The sequence below is a fragment of the Lagenorhynchus albirostris genome, chromosome 3 (genome assembly GCF_949774975.1).
Source record: "Lagenorhynchus albirostris chromosome 3, mLagAlb1.1, whole genome shotgun sequence".
Taxonomy (NCBI): domain Eukaryota; kingdom Metazoa; phylum Chordata; class Mammalia; order Artiodactyla; family Delphinidae; genus Lagenorhynchus; species Lagenorhynchus albirostris.
The window spans coordinates 107,010,091-107,032,387 of NC_083097.1; the positions used below are offsets into that span (position 1 = coordinate 107,010,091).

Consider the following 22,297-nt stretch of genomic DNA (forward strand, 5'->3'; position numbering starts at 1 on the left):
ATGTGGGATCTTCCTGGACCAGGGCTCGAACCCTTGTCCCCTGCATTGTCAGGCAGATTCTTAACCACTGCGCCACCAGGGAAGTCCCAGTTTTCTCTGTTTGGCTGTTTGTTTGTTTTCTTTAACTTTACATTATGTCTTGCAAATCTTCATGTCATTTGTTGTGGAAGGGAGACTAATATACCCCAAAGAGGTCCTCTCTTAATGCCCAGAACCTGTGAGTATGTTCTCTTACATGGTAAAAGGGGCTTTGCAGATGTGATAAAAGGATGTTGAGATGAGAGTATCCTGAATCATCTGCATGGGCCCATGTAATCACAAGAAAATGCAAGCAAACAGATTTTACCCTAGAGCCTCTAGAAGGAATGCAGCCTTGATGACACCTTGATTTTAGCCCAGTAAGACCTATATGTGGCCTCAGACCTCTAGAACTATAAGATGATACATGTCTGTTGTTTTTTGTTTTTTATTTTTTGTTTTTGCGGCATGTGGGTCTCTCACTGCTGTGGCCTCTCCCGCTGCGGAGCACAGGCTCCGGACGCGCAGGCTCAGCGGCCATGGCCCACGGGCCCAGCTGCTCTGCGGCATGTGGGATCCTCCTGGACCGGGGCACAAACCCGTGTCCCTGCATCGGCAGGCGGACTCTCAACCACTGCGCCACCAGGGAAGCCCATGTCTGTTGTTTTAAGCCACTAAATTTGACGTAATTTGTTACAGCAGCAATAGAAAGCCAACAAACTCATATTTGGTCTATATCATTTGGAGGGAGGAACAGACATACTGTTTTACTGCATAGAAGTATCCTAATTTATGTGACTACTATGTATTTATGTAAGTTTCTGAATTTTCACGTTTAGAGAAAAATGTATAAACATCTTTATCTGTATATGGTTGTAAACAGGTACTAGTATTTATTTAGGATAATTACAGGGTACTTGATCTTGTGTTTAGAAAGATAATCTTCTTCATTATTGTCAAATGCTCATAAAATGCAGTTGAACTGCATGTTTGCCCATAGGCTAGGGTAGCATATTAAAAGAATGAACTGAAGGTAGTCATACCTAGGATTTGTGAGAATATTCTAGATAATATTCTCCAGCAAAACACATAATAACCTGTGTCTTGTAATTTCAGTTTGCTGGATCAAGTCAGTTTATAAAATAATTATTCGTCCTCAGATTTTCAAAACTTGAACTACTACAGAAGGACTAAATATGTCCTTTGTATGCGTAAATATGTACTCTGTATGATTTTCAAAGATAAGACAAATTAAAGCATTGTTATTTCTAATGTATCACTTATTTATGGATAGAAAACTAAAGCTTCACTGTCTAGAAAGGATTTCTGCTCAAAACCTAATGAAAAAACCTTTTGGGAGGCAAAATTTGCTATAGTTTTGCTAAGCCACTTCATGTTTCATGGAAAAAAAGATTTTTGTACACTTCCTAAACCCTTTAGCACAAATGTTAACTTCAGTTTTTTGCCCCCTGATAAATAGGACTTAAAATAGGGCTTAACAGCTTGCTTCTGGCTTTTGTTTTTTGGAAAGCAGTAGGAATAAAATCTGTGGTTGAAAATAGACAAAAAAAAAAAAAAACAACCTGTCAAAGGAGTTACACATATATAACATATTGATAGATACTGACATAAATCTATCTTTACTCACCTGTGGGGCTAAGGTTTATGTGGAGGATCACTTTTCTCCATATCACTGCTTCCAGTGCTCTAATAGTGAAAATTAGCCCAAAAAAGGGAATGTTTTATCTCTAAGTGACCTACCACCATTGATCAGGAAAGTCTAAATGAACGGTTTGAGTAGTTGAGGAAAAATTCCTTTTAGTTAGTGTAGACATAGATTATCAGATCTTTAGCTTTGCAAGAAAGTTATCAAAAATAAGATAAAAATTTTAATCTCCATGGATTCCATGGTCTTATCCATATTTGACAAACTGAACTCATAAACAGCCTAGTTTCTAGTGAATGCTCATCTTAGGTCCTTATTAAATGTTGTATGTTACGTGAGCATATCAGTAGGAAAAGATTTTCGCTCAGCTATTAATTTTGATTTCAACTAAAATGAATAATGTTCGTATAAATCCAAACCTATCTGCAGTAATATATTTGTTAAATTGTTCTGTGTGATGCAATGAAGTAAATAGTTTAAAGCTGACCTAGTGCTGTGGGCTAATAGTAACAAAAACACAAAACACCTTATCCCAACAGTCAATTCCATGATTTCTTAGTGTAATTTTCACATTTCTATGTGAAGTTATAGAGAAAGTACGAGTCTGTGTCATGTAAATACTCTTTAATTTAGAATTTAATTTTATTAATGATAGTTTTGCCTTTCAGTATGTACTGAAATGCTTTCAGTACAATACTTCTGAAAGTTAGTTTCAAAATAATGCCATTGGCAAGTAAGATAGAAAATTTAATAAAATATAGACATGGCAGAAATACATTAATTTAATACAAATAATAGAATAATTGTTGAATGAATCATTTATAGGTACATCCCAAGGCACTATAAAGTTCTACAATGAGACTTATTCTCAGATGCATCTTCATTCTTGGAAATTAAAGGCTACATTTCATTTTTTTCAGTATAAATCAGAAGTTAAGCAGAATTTATTGGCCTTCCCAGTTGCCAAAGTCTAACAGTATCATTTCCATAAACTCACATAATGAAACTCTGTGATGCAGACTTCAGGCACACTGAGCCAAAAATGAGCCAAAAATGAGAGAATTTGAATCAACATGATCACAGGTCTAGGCAGCAAGCAAATCTCTATCACCCTTACCCCTCAAAATCTTTGAATGTATGAAATTAAGATTACATTATTTTGGTCCTCTGTAAAGAAGTGTACAGTTGAAGAACTGAAGATTAAGAATTACAGTCTGATCTGCAGTTTTTAAATGCTGGTGACAGTTTGTTCTACAGTTGTACTGAAAGGTATTTCCAATGCTTTTGGGTAAAAGACCTTGAATTTTTGAAAAAATGTGCTTTATTCATTTGTTTGCTAAGTGAACAGAAATTGGCTGTGTGATGGACTCTAAGTGCCCTTGACAATAAGCAGTGCATTTCTCATAGTTTTATCATGTTGTTTAGTTACAGATGAAGTCCCTTGTTTCACATTACGTAAATCAAAGTCATCTTGCAGCCTCATGCATTGATATGATGTATCGTACATTTATAAAAAGCACAAAAAATCCCTTTCCCTCTACATCTGAATATACTTTACACTAAGTGATTCTTGGCCCTAAGGTGAAGATTTGATTTTATGTGGTTCTTTAATTTTCTGCATTACCATATTATTCAATACCATCTGTTTTGGGTGTTTCTCTCTCCATTTGTTTGCTGGCAAAGGCAATTGCAAAATAGAACTATCCATTATTTAATACAATTCCCCAGGCTTCTTCCTCACTGATCCTGGGCCCCTTACATATTACAGAGGTGATTGTGTGTCATTCTCTTCTTTGCCTTCAGAGTAGAAGCCTTTTTTATTTTTCTTTATATTCCTCTTATCCAGTGCTTGGCATGCAAGAAGCCCATAATGAATCCTATCGTATAGTTTGCGCACTACACAACAGTAGAGGGAGCCATTTACGTTGTTGTGTATGTAAATGTGCCATTAGAATTAAGCAGTGTACAACCTATACAACTAGGCTTGGTGTCCTTGTAACAAATTTGATTTCTAGATCATCTGATGCAGAGAAAGACTAAATATAGCTGGTCTTTTACTTGTTTCAAAAATGTCAGCAGACCTTTTCCATTCCTCTTCATCTGTAATTATATTCAGACTCTGAATATGTTGCACGACCAGGAGGTGTATTTTCCATTATCATTTGGTATTGGTTTTGAGCCACAGAGACCAACACTGAGCACAAGAAGAGGTTCTTTCTGGATTTTTTTGATAAGTGGAGAAGATTCTGTGTAGTACTCAGAATCAAAGGAAGAACTAAAGAACCAAGCATCAAGAAAAACAGTGAAGAAGAAAACAATAGAAATCTCTACCCCTGCGTTTGTATGATCCAGGGCCATTCACATTTTCTTACTATACTGTCTACTTTAGATCCTCTGAAAATGTGTGTTTGCATTGAAGGGGGTGTTATATGTGTAATTTCTGTGATTAGAAGTCAGTGACCAGAAAATATGACCTATTTGAAGGAGGTTTCCCCAGTGGAATGATGCTGGGGGTTGGCAATAGTTAGGGTAATCTACTGCAGTGGCTGTCAAAGAATCACTCAGCTTTTTTAAAAAAACTTTTGATTATAATCCTGGGAACAATATTAATTAAGAGCAGTCTATTTTACCCAGATTCTTAAGGTTTTCAGTTTTGTATCTTAAATATTGAAGGCAATGTCATCCACTAGTTTCAGTTGGAAGTTTAGGATAGGGTAGGTTGAGTGGTTACATTTATGGGATAAAATTTGAGTGCATCTTCCCTCATTTTTCTTGAGATGTTCTTCTAATTTTTGTATGTATTTTCAGAAAAATACTTTTTACCAAAAAGGCATAAATTTTAAGACCCTTCAGTGCTGATGGGCAATCTGATTATTTGTTTCTATTAAACTTTTTTTCTTTGCTATTTCCTTTCATTCAGTTGGGACAGTAGATTTTTTAAGGCATATGCAAGTGACGTTGATAGGATTATATACCTTCTGTATATAAAAGATTTTGTATAGAGTGAAGATTAATGTATCAAGTGATAATAGCCCCAATTTTCAATTATCCAAGATGGATTAACTAGTTTATAGATTTACCAGAATAAAAAATAGCAGCATATTTGAGAAAAACATTAAAATTTTTACAAATTACTGAAAACATGTACTGTTTATCTTGTTTACAAATACACAGTAATCTGTAGACAGCAGAACGTAACACTACATTGTATATATTGCATTTTGGGTGATGACTCTCTTCCTTGCAGTCAGATGAGAGGTCTCTGCAGTAGGCTTTCTCTAGAACAAAGATATTTCTGACATGTATTATAAAAGGAGAGGCAGGAGAAAACATGGCCACTACAACAAACCAAATCCAAATATTTACAGGTGGAGTTAAGTGAGGAAAGGAGGGGAGAAGGGATAATGTACAAAGGAGCCTGAGTCTCTGTATTTCTTGAGTCCTAGTGAAATACTGGAGAAGCGTTCTTAGCTAAGAGAATTAAAGGAATATAAATCTTCAAGTAATTATTTATGAAGCAATTCATGTGATAAACTCTCATACTTGTATTGTTTTGTTATTTTTAACTGCAGAATGGTAAATGCATTCCTAACTGTTGGTGTGATTTAGATGAATTAAGTTTATCATAAATCCATTTCGTCCCTTATGTTAAAAACATATTATTTAAGGTTATTTTTATCATCTTTATCTGGACTTTACCATTCTTCCCTTTACTCTAGTAATCAAGAGTTGATTTCTATATGTTTCATAGAAATCATCTTTGTCAGAAATTTCCTGAAGAAATAGTAAAAAATTATAGTAATTAATTATTGATGTTAAATTACTTCACTCCATAGTTAATTTATACCCTTGGCTAACCACACATTTTTTTCCATTTCCAACCTTATGGAAGAAAGATGACAATATTGTACCAATCACTAATTTTTACAATAATTTATAACTAATGTAATCCCTATTTGTAGAAAGATATCTTTTTTTTTTTTTTTTTTTTGCGGTACGCGGGCCTCTCACTGTTGTGGCCTCTCCCGTTGCGGAGCACAGACTCCGGACGCGCAGGCTCAGCAGCCATGGCTCATGAGCCTAGCCGCTCTGCGGCATGTGGGATCTTCCTGGACCGGGGCACGAACCCGTGTCCCCTGCATTGGCAGGCAGACTGTCAACCACTGCACCACCAGGGCAGCCCTGTAGAAAGATATCTTTGAAAAAGTACTTTATCAGTTGAGGTCAATGTGAACATCTTACTGAGGGACTTCAGTCTTTTAAAGAGTTTGGTAAAAGTAGCTGCATCATATAAAATGTAAGAATAGAATAAGGCCTATGTATATTAAGATCTAATATTAACAATAAATATGTTTCAGTATGCTTAATTACTATATGGTAGGTCACAGATTGTGTTCTCTTCTTTTAATTATGTGATAATCTAGCTGACTAGATAATCAGAAAATGTTCCCATCATTGACATCTAGGAATTGTAGAAAAAATATAATAAATAATATAATAAAATAAGGCTCATCCTTTTACATGCATAGATGAGCCAAAAACAAGAGGGCTCTGGCCAAAAAGAAAAAAAATGCAGTAAGTTTCTGAAGTAATGTGATAGTTGTCCTGGTAGGAGTTTGTTGGACTTAAAAATCTGGGTTCTTGGGTTTATCTCCCACATAAAGAAAAAACATTGTGGCTTTGCAAAGTGGGAACTGAAATGATTGTATACAGCCAGAACCCTTGGGTACCTACACCCTTAATAAAAGTTGGATCTGGTATAAAAGCTTTGCAAACAAGCACAGGTTGTCAACAGGAAGCATTCTCTCTATCTCATCCATGAAGCCATGTTAGGAGAAAATGGCTCTTTCGGTATTCATTACCATGAATATGATCCAACATTGAAGCACTTAGTGAAAGCATATGCAAAACTGCTGTGAAAGGGCCCTCTTTCAACTTTGACCTCACAAGGCAACCACAAATAAAGTACAACTAAATGAGTTCACAATAGGATTCCAAAACAAAGTGACAACATATCCCACTGTAAGAGCCAAGAAGCATGAAAAAGAATATTTTAAAAGACTGACAGAGATGATAAAAAAAACATGTTCACATGATTAAAAACACACAAATTTCAAAATGTGAGAGAAAGGTGTTTTGGAAAAAAGAGATGATTTGAAAATTGAGGAAAATAAAACATATAAAAAATGTACTTAAATATCTCAATTTCAGAGTTGAAGAGCAGAGTAGATGCAGCTGAAGAGAGCACTAATGGATTGGATGATAGAGCTGAAGGATTCTCCCAGAAGGCTGCCTAAAGTGGTTAAGAGTTGGAAATACAAGAGTGCTTGAGAGTTATTGACATCAGAATGAGAAGAGCAAACATGTACCTAAAGGAGTTCTAGGAGAAGAGAGTAGAGAGAATGTGAGAGGAATTAGATAAATAGATAATGGTTAGAATGTTTGTATGTTTGTGGATCTTCAAATTGAAAGACATACCAAGTACCAAAGAAGATAAATAAAAAACTCAGGACCTAGACACATCTTAGTGGGACTGCAGAACTACAAAGATAAAAAGAAATCTTAACATTAATCAGAAACAATGTTACATGTCAATTATATCCAATAAAAAATTAATTAGAAACCAAATCAATGAAAGAAGAGCAAGGTGATTGCAGACTTCTATTTTTATAAATACTAGAATAAAATGAAATAATATCTTCAATGTGCTGAGGGCTGATAAAGTCAACCTACAATTCTACAGTCAGCTACTGTTCCATTATGAATGAATGCAAACTAATGAGAATTAAGGAAACAGTATCTGGGCCAGTTTAGTATTCATAGGTCCTCACTGAAGGAGATACTGAAGGATGTACTTAAAGAATAACAGACTCTCTAGAAAGTAATGATACAGAGATTACTGAGAAAAGAAATTGCCAAATATATAGGCAAATCTAAATGAGCACTAATGGTTTAGAAAAAACTGTCTAACTTGAGATTTTAAAAACTGAGATGGAATTACAGGAATGCCTTGGAGATATTGTAGGTTTGGTTCCAGACCACTGTAATAAAGCGAGTCAAATGAATTTTTTGGCTTCCCAGTGCACATAAAAGTTATGTTTACAATATACTATAGTCTATTAAATGTGCAAGAGCATTATGTCTAAAAAATTTTACATACCTTAATTTAAAAATACTTTATTGCTAAAAATGCTAACCATCCTCTGGGCCTTCACTGAGTCATAGTAGTAACATCAAAGATCATTTATCACAGATGATGATAACAAATATAATGATAATAAAAAAGCTTGAAGTATTGTGAGAATTACTAGAATGTGACACAGAGACATGAACTGAGTAAATGCTGTTGGAAGAAATGGTGCCAACAGACTTGCACAATGCAGAGTTGCCACAAACCTTCAATTTGCCAAAAATGCAGTATCTGCTAAGCACAGTAATACAAAGCACAGTAAAATGAGGTATGCCTTTATAGTGTCAGATAAAAATAACATGAAAGATTGAAGGAAGAGATTGGATTAAAAGTGTTTGATATCCTTACCTTTTTCAAGAAGAGACCAGAGAAACTTTTTAACTTGAAGCGTCTCAAGTGAATATGGTACACAGAATAATGTCCATGTTCTAATCTACAAAACCTGTGACTGTTATACAGCAAAAGGGACCTTGCAGGTGTGATTTTGTTAAGGATTATTGAGATTGGGAGATTATCTGGAATTATCTAGGGGATCCTAATGTAATCACAGGGTGTGGCGAAAGAAGGAGGCAAGAGAGTGGGAGAAAGAGATGTGGTGATGAAAGTAAAGGTCAAAGTGATGCAGTTGTCAGCTTTGAAGATGGAAGGGGACTATGAGTCAAGAAATCCAGGCAGCCTCTAGAAGCTGGAAAAGGCAAGGAAACAGATTCTGACCTAGAACTTCCAGAAGGAACAGAATCATGCTTACACCTTGGTTTTAGCCCAGAAAGTTCCATTTCAGACTTCTGATTTGGAGACTGTAAGATGCGATAAACTGCTAAATTTGTCGAAGTTGTTATAACAGCAATAGAAAACTAGTACAGTGTACTTTAAAATGTAGAAGTAACTGTAGATCAAACACAATCTAATGTTATTTTTCGAAACAGTACCAGAAATATGTGGAAAATAAAACTGCATATGAACAAAGACAAAAACAGAAGAAAAGGACTAAGGTATAACTTGGTAAATAGCAATCACAAAAAATAGAGAAATCCAAATATGTTAACTAGAAATATTAAATTCACTTATAGAGATAGTATATAATGAGGTTTTACAATTTTAGTCATATGCTATTTATAAGAGAATTAGAGGAAATGAAGGTGAAAGTAAAACAAAGGAAAATACATGCCAAGCAAATATTAATGTTTTACTAATATATTAATATTTGTTAATGTCAGATACAATAGACTTTAACACAGAAAACATTAAAAGGGATGAGTAGGGTTTTACACAGTAATAAAAACAATAATTCAAAATAAATAATAAAAATTTAGAGAGAGCTTCGACATAAACAGCACAAATTAGTAGAATCACAGGGAAACATCAAATTTATAACAATGGAATTTTAAGAGCTCTTCCTTAGTAGCAGATGCAAAAATAAATTCAAAATTTCTCATTCTGTTGAGCAACTGTGTATCCGAGCTTGCTACAGCTAGATCTAATGAACATGTATAGCTTTGCTCCAAACTATTAGAGAGTATACATTTTAAACATGCACAGAATATTTATAAAACTATGCACAGAGTTGTGGATTCTGCTGGATGAGCCAAGCAAGATATGAATTGAAAACTAACCATTGTAATTACCAATGTAGATGTCACTGGGGACATTGAGTGTTACACTTAATTTTTAAAGTTTTTTTTGGGACTTCCCTGGTGGCACAGTGGTTAAGAATCCGCCTGCCAATGCAGGGGACACGGGTTTGAGCCCTTATCCGGGAAGATTCCACATGCCGCGGAGCAACTAAGCCCGTGTGCCACAATTACTGACCCTGCGCTCTAGAGCCCACGAGCCACAACTACTGAGCCTGAGAGCCACAACTACTAAAGCCCGCGTGCCTAGAGCCCGTGCTCCACAACAAGAGAAGCCACCACAATGAGAAGACCACACGCTGCAACTAGAGAAAGCCCATGCGCAGCAACGAAGATCCAACATAGCCATAAATAAATAAAATAAAATTTAAAAAATTAAAGTTATTTTTCAGTTTGGAATGGCATTCAGATGGCTATAATAGAGGAATAAAAATAGTGTTTTCCTTTCTCCTTCACACACAAATTGTCATATTGTTTGTAATAGTAAAAATTCTATAGAACCTAAATGCTCATTACTAGGAAATTGCTTTAATTATGGCACAGGAATAGAAGCAACAGCAACAACAAAAAACAGCAAAAACATCAACAACTGACTTGAGAGCTTTCTATGTGCCTGGCATTGTTTTAAATGCCTTGTATGTGTTAACTCATTCAAACCACACAGAAAACCTATGTTTTCAGTGTTTTATACATAAATCATCTAAGCTGTACAATAAATCTATGTGGTAAATAGATATCATTATTACCTCTATTTTTTAGGTGAAGTGACTGAGACACAAGAAGATTAAGTAAATTCCCTAAGGTCACAAAGCTAGTAAAAGGTAGATAAAAAGTTCTGCTTTCATATAGTTTCCCTTTAAAGCTCATAACTAGTTAGGGAATGCTCTCCAAGATATGGTAGTTAAATAAAGAGAAAAGTATAGAATTTTATTCACGGTGATATCCAACCTATGTAAAAATACTAATTTCCTCATGCCTCTATTAAAATTATCAGTCTGTTGCCAATCTTAAGATATAAAATGTTATGTTGTTTTAAATTGTATTTCTTACATTTAAATCTTCAATTTGGAAATTATTTTTATGTCATGTGAAGTAGGGATCTTAACAATATTTTTCAAACAGAAAACCATGTCCCTACACCAGATATTTTTCTTGTAATAAAACAATGAAATACTATAAAATTCAAAACAAGATGGAATTTTTATGAAATATTGTATAGGAAATAGGACATAATGTTTTAGGATTGTATCAGGTAAAAATTATAACAATTTAATTCTCACATTTTCTTAGAATTAAAAATTAGTTAATCTTATTTTCAGTTTTATTAAATTCTTAGAGATAAAGAGTATGGTTCAGGGCTTCCCTGGTGGCGCAGTGGTTGAGAGTCTGCCTGCCGATGCAGGGGACACGGTTTTGTGCCCCGGTCCAGGAAGATCCCACATGCCACGGAGCAGTTAGGCCCATGAGCCATGGCCGCTGAGCCTGCGCGTCCGGAGCCTGTGCTCTGCAACGGAAGAGGCCACAACAGTGAGAGGCCCGCGTACCACAAAAAAAAAAAAAGTATGGTTCAATTATTCATTATAACTATTAAAAATGAGTCAGTCACATACTCTGTGGAAGAAACAATATTTTCTATTTTTCTTTCTAGGAAAGATTTCTGTGTACACAAAGATGAACCATGTGATACTGTTGGTAAGTGTACATAAAAATTTTTACAGTTTGGAGGAGACCTGGGGAACTTGAACACATCATTTGTTTAAATATTGAATGAAACACTTTTAGAATGTCAGTGATATATATTCCAACCTATATGTTTGTCACCACTTCAGTTATTAATGAAACAACCTGAGGACATGTATGTACTATATATTGGAGAAGAGTTTAAACGATGCTTTAAGAATATCACGAGGTCTTTTTTGTGTTTTTTCCCCCAGAAATATACCCATGGTTTCAATAAAATTACATTATTATTCATAAACTGAGGCACAATATGTTAACGTCAGTAGGATTGACCTTTTTCAGGCTAATGGATTTGTTTTTGAGTTGTACGTTTGAAGTTCTTTGCAGACTGTGAAAGAAAGTCCATCTAATTTGCCCAACAAATGAGGATTTTCTGTACATAAAGTAGCAAATTTTCTATATTTTGTCCTGGATATCTAAAATCCCTAAAATGTAACCATATAGCCAGTAGGATCCATAAACCACAGTTCTTAATTTTCAGAAGATGCCACATTAATGCTAATATAAAACATGTATATAAATTTACCTATCTAAACAGATAGATAGCTAAAACTGTAGATAAATAAAATTATATAACTATTTATATATATGTTTAGTCTTAAGACACTATATATATGTATAGTGTCTTTTGGTTTTTTATTTTTGGGCCACGCTGCGCGGCATGTGGGATCTTAGTTTCCCGACCAGGGATCGAACCCGCGCCCCCTCCATTGGAAGCGTGGAGTCTTAACCACTGGACCACCAGGGAAGTCCTTGTATGGTTTTAATAAGGTATTAGTATTGGGTTATTGGTAAGGTACATTTAAGAGTCATGATCTGGTTTTGATGTGTCATGTGGGGTTCGTTACTGTAGTGTAGTGTGTATTTTAACTTAACCATCGTTGAGGTGTCATTTATTCCTTGAGAGGCGAACAATAAAAAAGTGGCAAAAACAGAATAAATTAAGTACCACTGGTGCTTAAAAAAGTAATTCTAACTAGTTCTGTTAACTTAAGTTCTCACCAGCCTCCTCAGGTGATTAAATCTGAGATAATAAGTGGAAAATAGTTATAATAGTATGAAGCAGATGATGATGGAATCAAAGGAATGTTTGATTTAGAAGGGACTGTAAAAATAAAATGATCTGGACACCTAAGGAAAAGTTGAATTGATTTAGGGATGATCTTCCTAATGTTAACTAACTTGCTTCCTGCAGTTTTGTTGTCTTCTTGCCTGAATCCTCAGAAATTAAATCTTGATATATAGCTTTAATCAACCTAACCATGGAAGCATTTGATTGCCAATAATGCTTGTCTCAAAATAATTACCTTTCCTCTACTTAAACAACTATGTTACCCCTAAAGCCTTCTCTTAATATAGACAGATCAACTTCTTGCCTTAGTAGAGCATCTGAGAGAAATCAGCAACTCGTACAGTATCTTCCATAATTATGGACTCTCACCACCTCTTTACAGCATGGACGCCTGGACTAAGAAAGCAGTTACTAATGTGAGGCGAACCAATTTCTTTTTGACTATGACTCTGTTTTATATCTTGCTAAATCTTCTAATTGAAAATAGCATGCATATTCATGCTGTGAAACATTTTCTGGGTTGAAGCCCATTTGAATAATGAGGTAGCTTGGTATATTTGGAATTATTAGTATAATTAGAATATATATGGTTCGGTAGCACAATGGTGTAATCAGTCCCCAGCTCTGTTCATCTTGTCCGTTAAGAGCTTGATAAAAACTAGCTTTAAATATTATAGCATAGGATGTGGAAAGTCAGATGCCCTTTCTGAGATCTCTCTGTGTTTCTGAGTGCTTAGATTCTCAAGGTCTTCTCTGGCATCACTAAATCCTAGTTTTCCCCTCTGTATCTTGTGGCATTTCTTTTTCTCATCCCAAATATGAGACAAGCGTCTTTTTTCATATTTAGTCTTGAGCAGAGTAAAAATCTCAGATATTTCTTTAGGGGACATTAAATGAAAACCTCTAACAACCAAATCAGAAGAGTAGTCTCTTTATCCCAATCCCTGTCCCCACACAAAAACTCTTTTCACACGAACCATGCTTATGCCTAGAGACATAATACATTGGTAAGATTTATAAAGACATTTGTGTGAAGTAGACATGGCGGTTGCCACCCTATCACTCGTGCATCCACCACTGTGCAGCCGTGATGCCAGGTAGAAAAGGATACTCCTCTACAGTTGGGTCATGATTCATCTATCGAAGGGATCGTTTCAGGACCTCAGGCCTAAACCAGTCAGCATATGGCATTGCTCTGGTTGGGACATGCGACCTGTAACCTCTGTCTGCTTCATGAAGCTGAAGAAAGAAACATTTTTTATGGTTGAAGCTTGGTCATGTCTGTCCCCACTGCATGTAAACAAGGAAGGATGCAACCATGATTACTATAATAACAAAGGAAACTAGCCTTCAGATGAATCTGAATTCATACACTGCAGAATGGAGTGATGCAGGGTGCCTTTATCCTCAATGACATTGTTGAATTATGGCATCCTCCACACCTTGGACCCAGTCTAACCTTTAGGCTTCTGAATGTGTAAGCCAATAAATATCCTTATTATTTAAGCCAATTTAAAGTTTTCATTTCTGTAGCTTGCAGCCTAAGGCATAGATCTTCCCTGATACTCATATACTCTTTTATAAGAGAAGAAGAATATGGGGCAATATTAATAATATCCACTCTTATTAAGAGAGTGCTGATAAACTGCTCTGTGATTTGTACCCCAAATTAAATAAGCATGTGTAGCCTACTGGTCATCTTAACAGCTCTCAATCTCTAGCATAACAAAACAGAAGAGATTTAGAGCTTAAATTAATTGAATATCTATTGACACACATTTTAAAATCTCCTCATGTAATATTATGGGTTTTTTGGTCAGATGCTTAAGTTCATATATCCCTTCTTTCTTCTTTTATCTATTTCTGATGTGAAGTCAGTCCATTTCACGTTGGATATTATAGTGAAAATACTGAAATAGAGGAAGGAGAAAGGAAAGAAGTGGATTTAGTATTTATTAGTTTGGATAATATGGGCCTGAATGGTTACTTTACCATGAAAATTTCCCCTACTCTCCTACGTGTAGTGAGATGGGAAGGACAGCAGTTAAAAGCTTTGAATTCTGGTTGTTAATTTGAATTGTAAATGGAGAGAAATCCCTATATTTTAAAAGCAATGTAATACTTATACTGTGCATTGTAACTTGAGCAACACTTTCATGGACATTTTCTCATTTATTTTCTGAAACTCTCTAGTTTTGTTATCATTACTGCTTTACAGATAAAGGAAACTCTGAAACAGAACAGAGCATCAATTTTGAAGTCAGACATCTAGATTTAAATCAGTGCTGTGCTATTTATTACCTACATGAATGTGGGCACATTATTTAACACGTTGCAAGTTTGAATTGCTCACCTTTAAAATAGAGCCTATGTTATTGACCTCACAAAGGCAGAGAGTTTTTAATTGGCACTCAGTAGGCACTAGTTTCTATCACATCCTTTTACTCCCTGCAGAGAAGTTGCACATTTGTCCAGCATCACTGTTAGTAAATGCCACATGGTACTAACCTCTGTCTCACATCTTACTATAATGAGAGGCAGCTTTCCTTTATAACATGATGCGTTTGTTAATCGAGGACAATACAACTAGAAATCTGAAGGTGAGAAAAATATCTTTGAATGAAGTTTTAGAATAAAATTGTGTATATTAAAGTATATAAAGAAATAGCAAATATAAGCTTGGAAGTAACTTTTACTTACCAGCATTTAAAATTTGAAACAATAGGATATTTTGCTTGTTTACTGATGCAGAAGATATGTGCATTTTAAATGAACCAGGCTGTATCAGTGCTATGGAATATTATAAATAAATGTTTCAGTTGATAAGTTATACTTATTTATTAAGCTTATGTTTGAAAAGCTGTTTAGAGGGTAAAAAGTAAAAGTTGTTTTACCACCTCCTCAAGCACATTCTTTCCTGTTGTTTTAGTTAGTCAGATTAGTAGGTAGGTATATAGATACTGGGAGGAAAAAAATGCTATTAAGTGTTTTAATCAGCAAAATATCAATTCTCAAACATGTGTGTTCATCTTTTCACATACCTGAAATTGAGATTAATTTTGTAATCAGTGACCTATTAGAATTATGTCATAGTTTCAGTCAAAGTTTTTTAATCTTAGGTTTGGATGAACTATGGTGCTATCCTTAAATTGAAAAAGAAATAAAGTATAATTCCAGATGCAAGTCCCAACTATTACTACTGGTATTGCTGGTGAAGTTGCCTTACTTTCTGTGGCTGGCAGAATAATGGTCCCTGAAGATGTTCATGTCCTAATGGACCTGGAACCTGGCAATATGTTAGGTTACATAGCAAAGAGAAATGAAGTTTTCAGGTGGAACTAAGGCTTCTAGTCAACTGACTTTAAAATAGGGAGATTACCTAGGAAGTCTGGTATGCCCAATGTAATCACAAGCATCCTCAAAAGGGGGAGGGGGAGGCAGAAAAGCTCAGAGTTGGAGAGAGATATGATTACTGAAGAAAAGCACAGAGAGATGTGATGTGAGAAGGATTCAGCTTGTCATTACTGGTTTTGAGGATGGAGTCAGGGAGCCCCAGGTGAAGAAATATCTAGAACATGGAAAAAGCAATGAAACAGATTCTCCATTAGAGCCTTCAGAGGGAGCACAGACAGCCTCATGATATATTGATTTTAGCCAGGGGGATCTGGGTCAAACTTCTAATGTAGAGAATTGTAAGATAACAAGTTTGGGTGTTTTAAGCCACTAAATTTGTGATATTTTTGATAACAGCAACCATAGAAAAGCAATATTCTTTCCAATAATTAATTACTCCCTCCCATAACTTATGGAGAAGGAGTAAGGATGGTATTCTTAAATCTTTAGACTGTGGGTTCAAAAATTTTGTCTCAATAGTTTTAAGAACTGGTGAAGGGTTTGGGATTAGATAAAACACTAAAATTTGGATCATGTTATATAAATATATATAAGGAGCAACGAACTGGGGCTATGCTAACAAACATGATTAATTATAGTTGGCCATTTCTAGCGGAGAGACTAGACAAAAAAATAGCCTATATCATCCACTAACAATCTACGAAATCTAATCAGTCCGTTAAAATCTTTCCAAGAAAATGCCAAACCCTAATGATTTTACAGATGATTTGTACTAAAATTCCAGAAAACAGATCATTCCAATATTATACAAGCTATTTTAGAGAATAGAAAAAGGTGAATTCAAACCATATAAATTTCTTACCATATTCTAAAGCGGACAGTGTAAGAAGGAAAAATAATAAGCCATTCTCACTCAGGAAATAAAAGAAAGAATTCTATATCAAATATTAGCAGATATTATCTCACAATGTATTTTTTAAATAACCAAGTAGGGTTATTTTATTTGAGATTTATTCTGGAAATACAGGGGTAGTTTAACATTAGAAAATCTTAAAATGTAACTCTGTAATCCAATTAAAGATAAAAACCATATGATCCGGCTTCCCTGGTGGCACAGTGGTTGAGAGTCCGCCTGCCGATGCAGGGGACACGGGTTTGTGCCCTGGTCAGGGAAGATCCCACGTGCTGCGGAGCGGCTGAGCCCGTGAGCCACGGCCGCTGAGCCTGCGCGTCCAGAGCCTGTGCAACGGGAGAGGCCACAACAGTGAGAGGCCCGTGTACCACAAAAAAAACAACAACAAAAAAACCATATGATCATCACAATGGATAAAGAAAATATCTTTCAGGCAATTCAAAACTCTTGGCAAAATAGGACAAAGTAGGAACTTTATTAACCAGGTTAAAGATATTTACAAAAAATATATGAATATATTTTTTTAAATAGTGGAGCATTAAAAGCATCCCTTTTGAAATCAGAAACAAGGACAGGACTCTATTTTCACTATTTCTGTTCAACGCTGCATTGGAACTTTTAGGCCTTAAAATGATGTGGACGTTATGATTGTCTACATTTAAAAAATAGAGAATATGGAGTTAATTGTTAAAATTAATGGAAGAGTTAGGTGGTTAGATAGCAAATCAATATTGAATAACCAATTGCATTTTATATGCCAGCAATTGGCAGTGACACATTTTATTTAAAAATTCTATGAAATATATTTAAAAATACACAAAAAATAAAATTATTTGGAATATATAATATAATAACAAATATCTAAGACATATGGAGAAAATTATTGAGCCATCTTGAAATTCAGTGAAGAAGACCTGACTCAATGAAAAGATAAAGTGTATTTACGGTCTGAAAGACTAAAGATGATACAAATATCCATTTCCCTCAAATTGATCTGTTGATACAACATATTTCTTTAAAAATTCTAACAAATTTTGGAGGAAAATTGAAAGGTTGATTCTAAATGTTATATGGAGGAGCATAGGCCTAAGAATTGCCAAGAGACTAGTGAAGAAAGTATATGGAGAGGAAATCTTCTCTGTTAGGTATCAAGATATGGTCTATAATAAATAGGACAATGCAGTTGCACATATTTGGGAAATGAACACTGGAAAAGGAGGAACATGATATTAAGATAGTCATTCAGATGGAAAAATGTTGAAACGAATTCCATATGATTTAGATTTTTTTAATTTAGAACAGAAAATATAAAAATATAATTTTATATTTTTGAGGTAGAGACAAATTTCTGAAAAAGGACACAAAAACGCTAATCATGAAGGAAATGCTTAATGAATTCAACTATATTTATATTGAAAAGTTCTATCATAAGACATCATATTGACAGTAGAGGAAGAAACCAAGCTTCTCTCACGGAGAAGACACCATATTTCATGGATTTTTTAAGGTGCCTTCATTGTCATTAATTTCAAGATATGCCATTATTTTATGTTTCTTTTTTCTAAAGAAAAAAATATGATGAATTCTAATTGTAAGACATTATTTTAAGATGTATCACAATGTGAAATAATGTGAATCTTGGAATTAGTGTTCTATAATAATTGCAACACATGTAACCAACAAAGTATTGGAACCCAGAGTATAAAAACAACTTCTCTGGGACTTCCCTGGTGGCGCAGTTGTAAGAATCTGCCTGCCAACGCAGGGGACACGGATTCGAGCCCTGGTCTGGGAAGATCCCACATGCCGTGGAGCAACTAAGCCCGTGCACCACAACTACTGAACCGCGCTCTAGAGCCCATGAACTACAACTACTGAGCCCGTGTGCCACAACTACTGAGCCCATGTGCCACAACTACTGAAGCCCACACACTATAGAGCCTGTGCTCTGCAACAAGAGAAACCACCGCAGTGAGAAGCCCAGGCACCACAACAAAGAGTAGCCCCTGCTCGCCGCAACTAGAGAAAGCCCGTATGCAGCTACAAAGACCCAACACAGCCAAAAATAAAAAAAAGTAATAATAATAAAAAAACAACTTCCCTAAATCAGTAAGAAATAAACATGCAGATAGACATGCTAAATACAGTGTCCCAAGGTTTCACTTTCGGCGGTTTCAGTTACTTCAGTCATCCAAGGTCCAAACTAATGAATGGAAAATATCAGAAATAAACAATTTGGAAGTTTCAAACTGCACACCATTCTGAGTAGCGTGATGAAATCTCCCACCACCTTGTTCTGTCCCACCTGGGACCTCAATCATTCCTTCCTCCAGTGTTAGCCACTTATTAGCCAGCTTGGTTATCAGGTCGACTGCTGAAGTATTGTGGTGCCTATGTTCAAGTAACCTTCATTTCACTTAATAACCGACCCCAAAGCACAAGAGTTGTGATGCTGCCAATATGGATATGCCAAAGAGAAGCCATTAAGTGCTTCCTTTAAGTGAAAAGGTGAAAGTTCTGGACTTGATAAGAACAGAAAGAAATCATATGCTGAGGTTGCTAAGATCTCCAGTAAGAACAAGTCTTGTATCCATAATATTGTGAAGAAGGAAAAAGAAATTCATACTTGTTTTGCTGTCGCACCTCAAACTGCTAAAGTTATGGCCACAGAGCATAATAAAGCTTAGTTAAGATGGAAAAGGCATTAAATTTGAGCAATAAGACATTTGAGAGAGAGATCACATGTTCATAAGTTTTATTACAGGGTATCGTTATAATTGTTCTTATTATTGTTACTGTCTTACAGTGCCTAATTTATAAATTAAACCTTATCATAGGTACATATGTATAGGGGAAAAACATAGTATATATAAGGTTTGCTACTATTTGTGATTTCAGGCATCCACCGGGTGTCTAGAACATATCCCTGATGGATAAGGGGGGGTACTAATGTACGGCAAAAATGATAACCACCTAGGATAAAAAAGTTAACCACCATTTTTAAAAGAGAATACATCAAGGGTGAATTTTTTAAAAAAGAAAAGATATCAAACTCATTAGTAATAAGGAAAATACACATTCAGATTAAAAGATTTCTACCAATGAGATTGATAAAATTAAAAGTCTGACATTATCAAGTGGTGGAAAGAATGTGAATCTATGAAACACTTTTACGCTTCTGGAAGGAACATAAATTGGTATAACCACTCTAGAAAACTTTTGGCAGTATCTACTAAAACTGGCATATATATAACCTGTGACCATTAATTCCATTCTTAGGCATATACCTAAGATAATCCTATGTGCACTAAAGACATGTAACAGAACATTAGTAGTCATCAATCAAGAGTACATTAATTGATCAGTGTTTGATGAATGAAGAAACCACAGTGTATGTGTCGTGTTTAACTGGAAAATATCACCTGGCGGGAGAGCATAGAAGTGATAAGGTATAAAGCCTCAAACTTTGAAGAATTTCAACATTTTCATTTTCAGTTAGAGGGTGAGAATTCAGCAGGTGAGCCTGAGAAGATACATTTACCCTAGAAATGTAAACATGCAAACATAAGTTATCAAAGTCTAAAGTTAAGCTTGCTTCTTTCTCAGGAATACATGGTGGTTAGAACACTTCACACACCCTGCCTTGATTGTAGGGTATTATCATTTTTAAGAATTTCATTTAATTTTTAAAACTCACAAGATGTTGTTATGGTTTTCTGTAGACAGTGCTTAATTAGACTTGCTCACATATTTATAGTTTTATTAGTTATTTATTCTTTCTTACAACTCAGATCTTTCTTCTGACCATATTCTGTTGCTGACTGAAACAATATTAGAATTAGAATTTCCTTTAGGAAAGATGTGCTGGTCTCAAGCCTTTAAAGTTTTGTTAGTCTTAAAATGTTTTAATTTCATTCTCATTCTCGTGAGGTATTTTAACTGACTGTAGAATCCTAATATTCTGGTTGCATTTTTTTGTTTTGTTTTGTTTTGTTTCAGCACATCGTAGATCTAGTTCATCTGCCTTCTGGCATCCATTGTTGCTGTTGAGAAATCAACTATCAGTCTGAACTCCTTTTAATGTGATCTACCTGGGCTCTCTATTCTGTTTCATTGATCTATGTATCTGTTTTTATGCCAGTACCATACTGTTTTGATTACTATAGCTTTATAATATCGTTTGAAATCAGGACGTGTGATACGTCCAGCTTTGTTCTTCTTTCTTAAGATTGCTGTGGCTATTCAGGGTCTTTTGTGGTTTCATATAAATTTTCAGACTGTTTGTTCTAGTTCTGTGAAAAGTGCTATGGGCATTTTGATAGGGATTCCGTTAACTCTGTAGATTGCTTTGGGTAGTGTGGACTTTTTAATAATGTTCTTCCAATCCATGAGCACAGTATATCTTTCCATTTGTTTGTGTCATCTTCAATATCATTCCTCAATGTCCCGTAGTTTTCAGAGTACAGGTCTTTCACCTCTTTGGTTAAAGTTACTTCTAGTTATTTTATTCTTTCTGATGAGATTGTAAATAAGATTGTTTTCTTCATTTCTCTTTCTGATAGTTCATTATTAGTGTATATAAATACAACAGGTTTCTGTATGTTAATTTTGTATCCTGCAACTTTACTGAATTCATTTACTAGTTCTAATAGTTTTTTTATGAGGTCTTTAGGATTTTCTATATCTAATAGCATGTCATCTGCAAATAAGGATAGTTTTACATCTTCCTTTCCAATTTGGATGACAGGTGCTGTCTTTGTCTCAGTGTGGTGGCTAAAGCTGAATACCTTTGGATTTTAGTTTGGCAAATGCCCACAGGCAGCCAAGCACATTAGTGCCAGTTCCAAACTCTGCATTTCTCCTTTCTTTTTCTTTAGGCCCTCACTGGTATACAGAGCCTTGCATTTAAGAAGATTTTTTGCTATTTTTATTCCAGCATTTGTATGCCAGAAGTGGAAGTCCAAGAAAAAACTTTTAAAGCATTATTGTATATATTTTTATACATGCCACAGTTACACTTGGTCACATAAATCCACTTCTTGCACATGACACTGATTTGGAGAATTGGTGTTAAAAACAAAAAACAGTGAGAAGTCATGAATTTGTTTTATATTTTTGCAAATCACTTTATATCTGGTTCGTAGAAGACAGCAGGGATCTTATATCTGCTTCTGCATGTAAGGTGTTGGTATTTGTTATTTTGCTTTAAGTGTATGAGGAAAATCTGACCTCATAAAGATGTGTAGTTGGAAAATGGATGAGTATTTTCAGATTATTGTGAGTATTCTTATTGAAAGTATACTAAAACTCAGTGGTATTGTCTTAGTGGTTAGTGGATTGTAGCAATGTAGAATCTGAATGCATATCAGTAATCATTTATAGTCCGTTACATTAATATCTGTTGGTGTATCTCACACTTTAAGTAGATGTTTTAACTATGGATAGCATTTTAAAGAATCAATGATTGGTCAGTGGGAAAATATGGGTTCACTGTATTAGGCAGATCTTCTATATGTTGACACATTTCACTATACAATATATATATATATATATATATATATATATCATATTCGTCAGTATCACCATCTGTCTCATCAGAAAAATTCCTGAAGTTTTGGGAAGCTTCCAAGTGTACAGTAGCAGATAAAATTTTCCCAATATTCTAATTTTAGTTGAAAGCTTGAATTTTATTATTGGCAAAAAATAAACAAAA

At 35.0% G+C, this 22,297-nt stretch overlaps 1 protein-coding gene across 1 annotated transcript in view; it reads left to right on the plus strand.

Moving 5' to 3' along the window:
* The window catches only part of ADAMTS19 (ADAM metallopeptidase with thrombospondin type 1 motif 19), a 281,951-nt gene that overhangs the window by 86,055 nt on the left and 173,599 nt on the right, over window positions 1-22,297 (plus strand). The window contains exon 7 of the mRNA XM_060146233.1: window positions 11,154-11,197. Within this exon, the coding sequence (XP_060002216.1) occupies window positions 11,154-11,197 (44 nt within the window). The remainder of the gene's footprint in view (window positions 1-11,153; window positions 11,198-22,297) is intronic.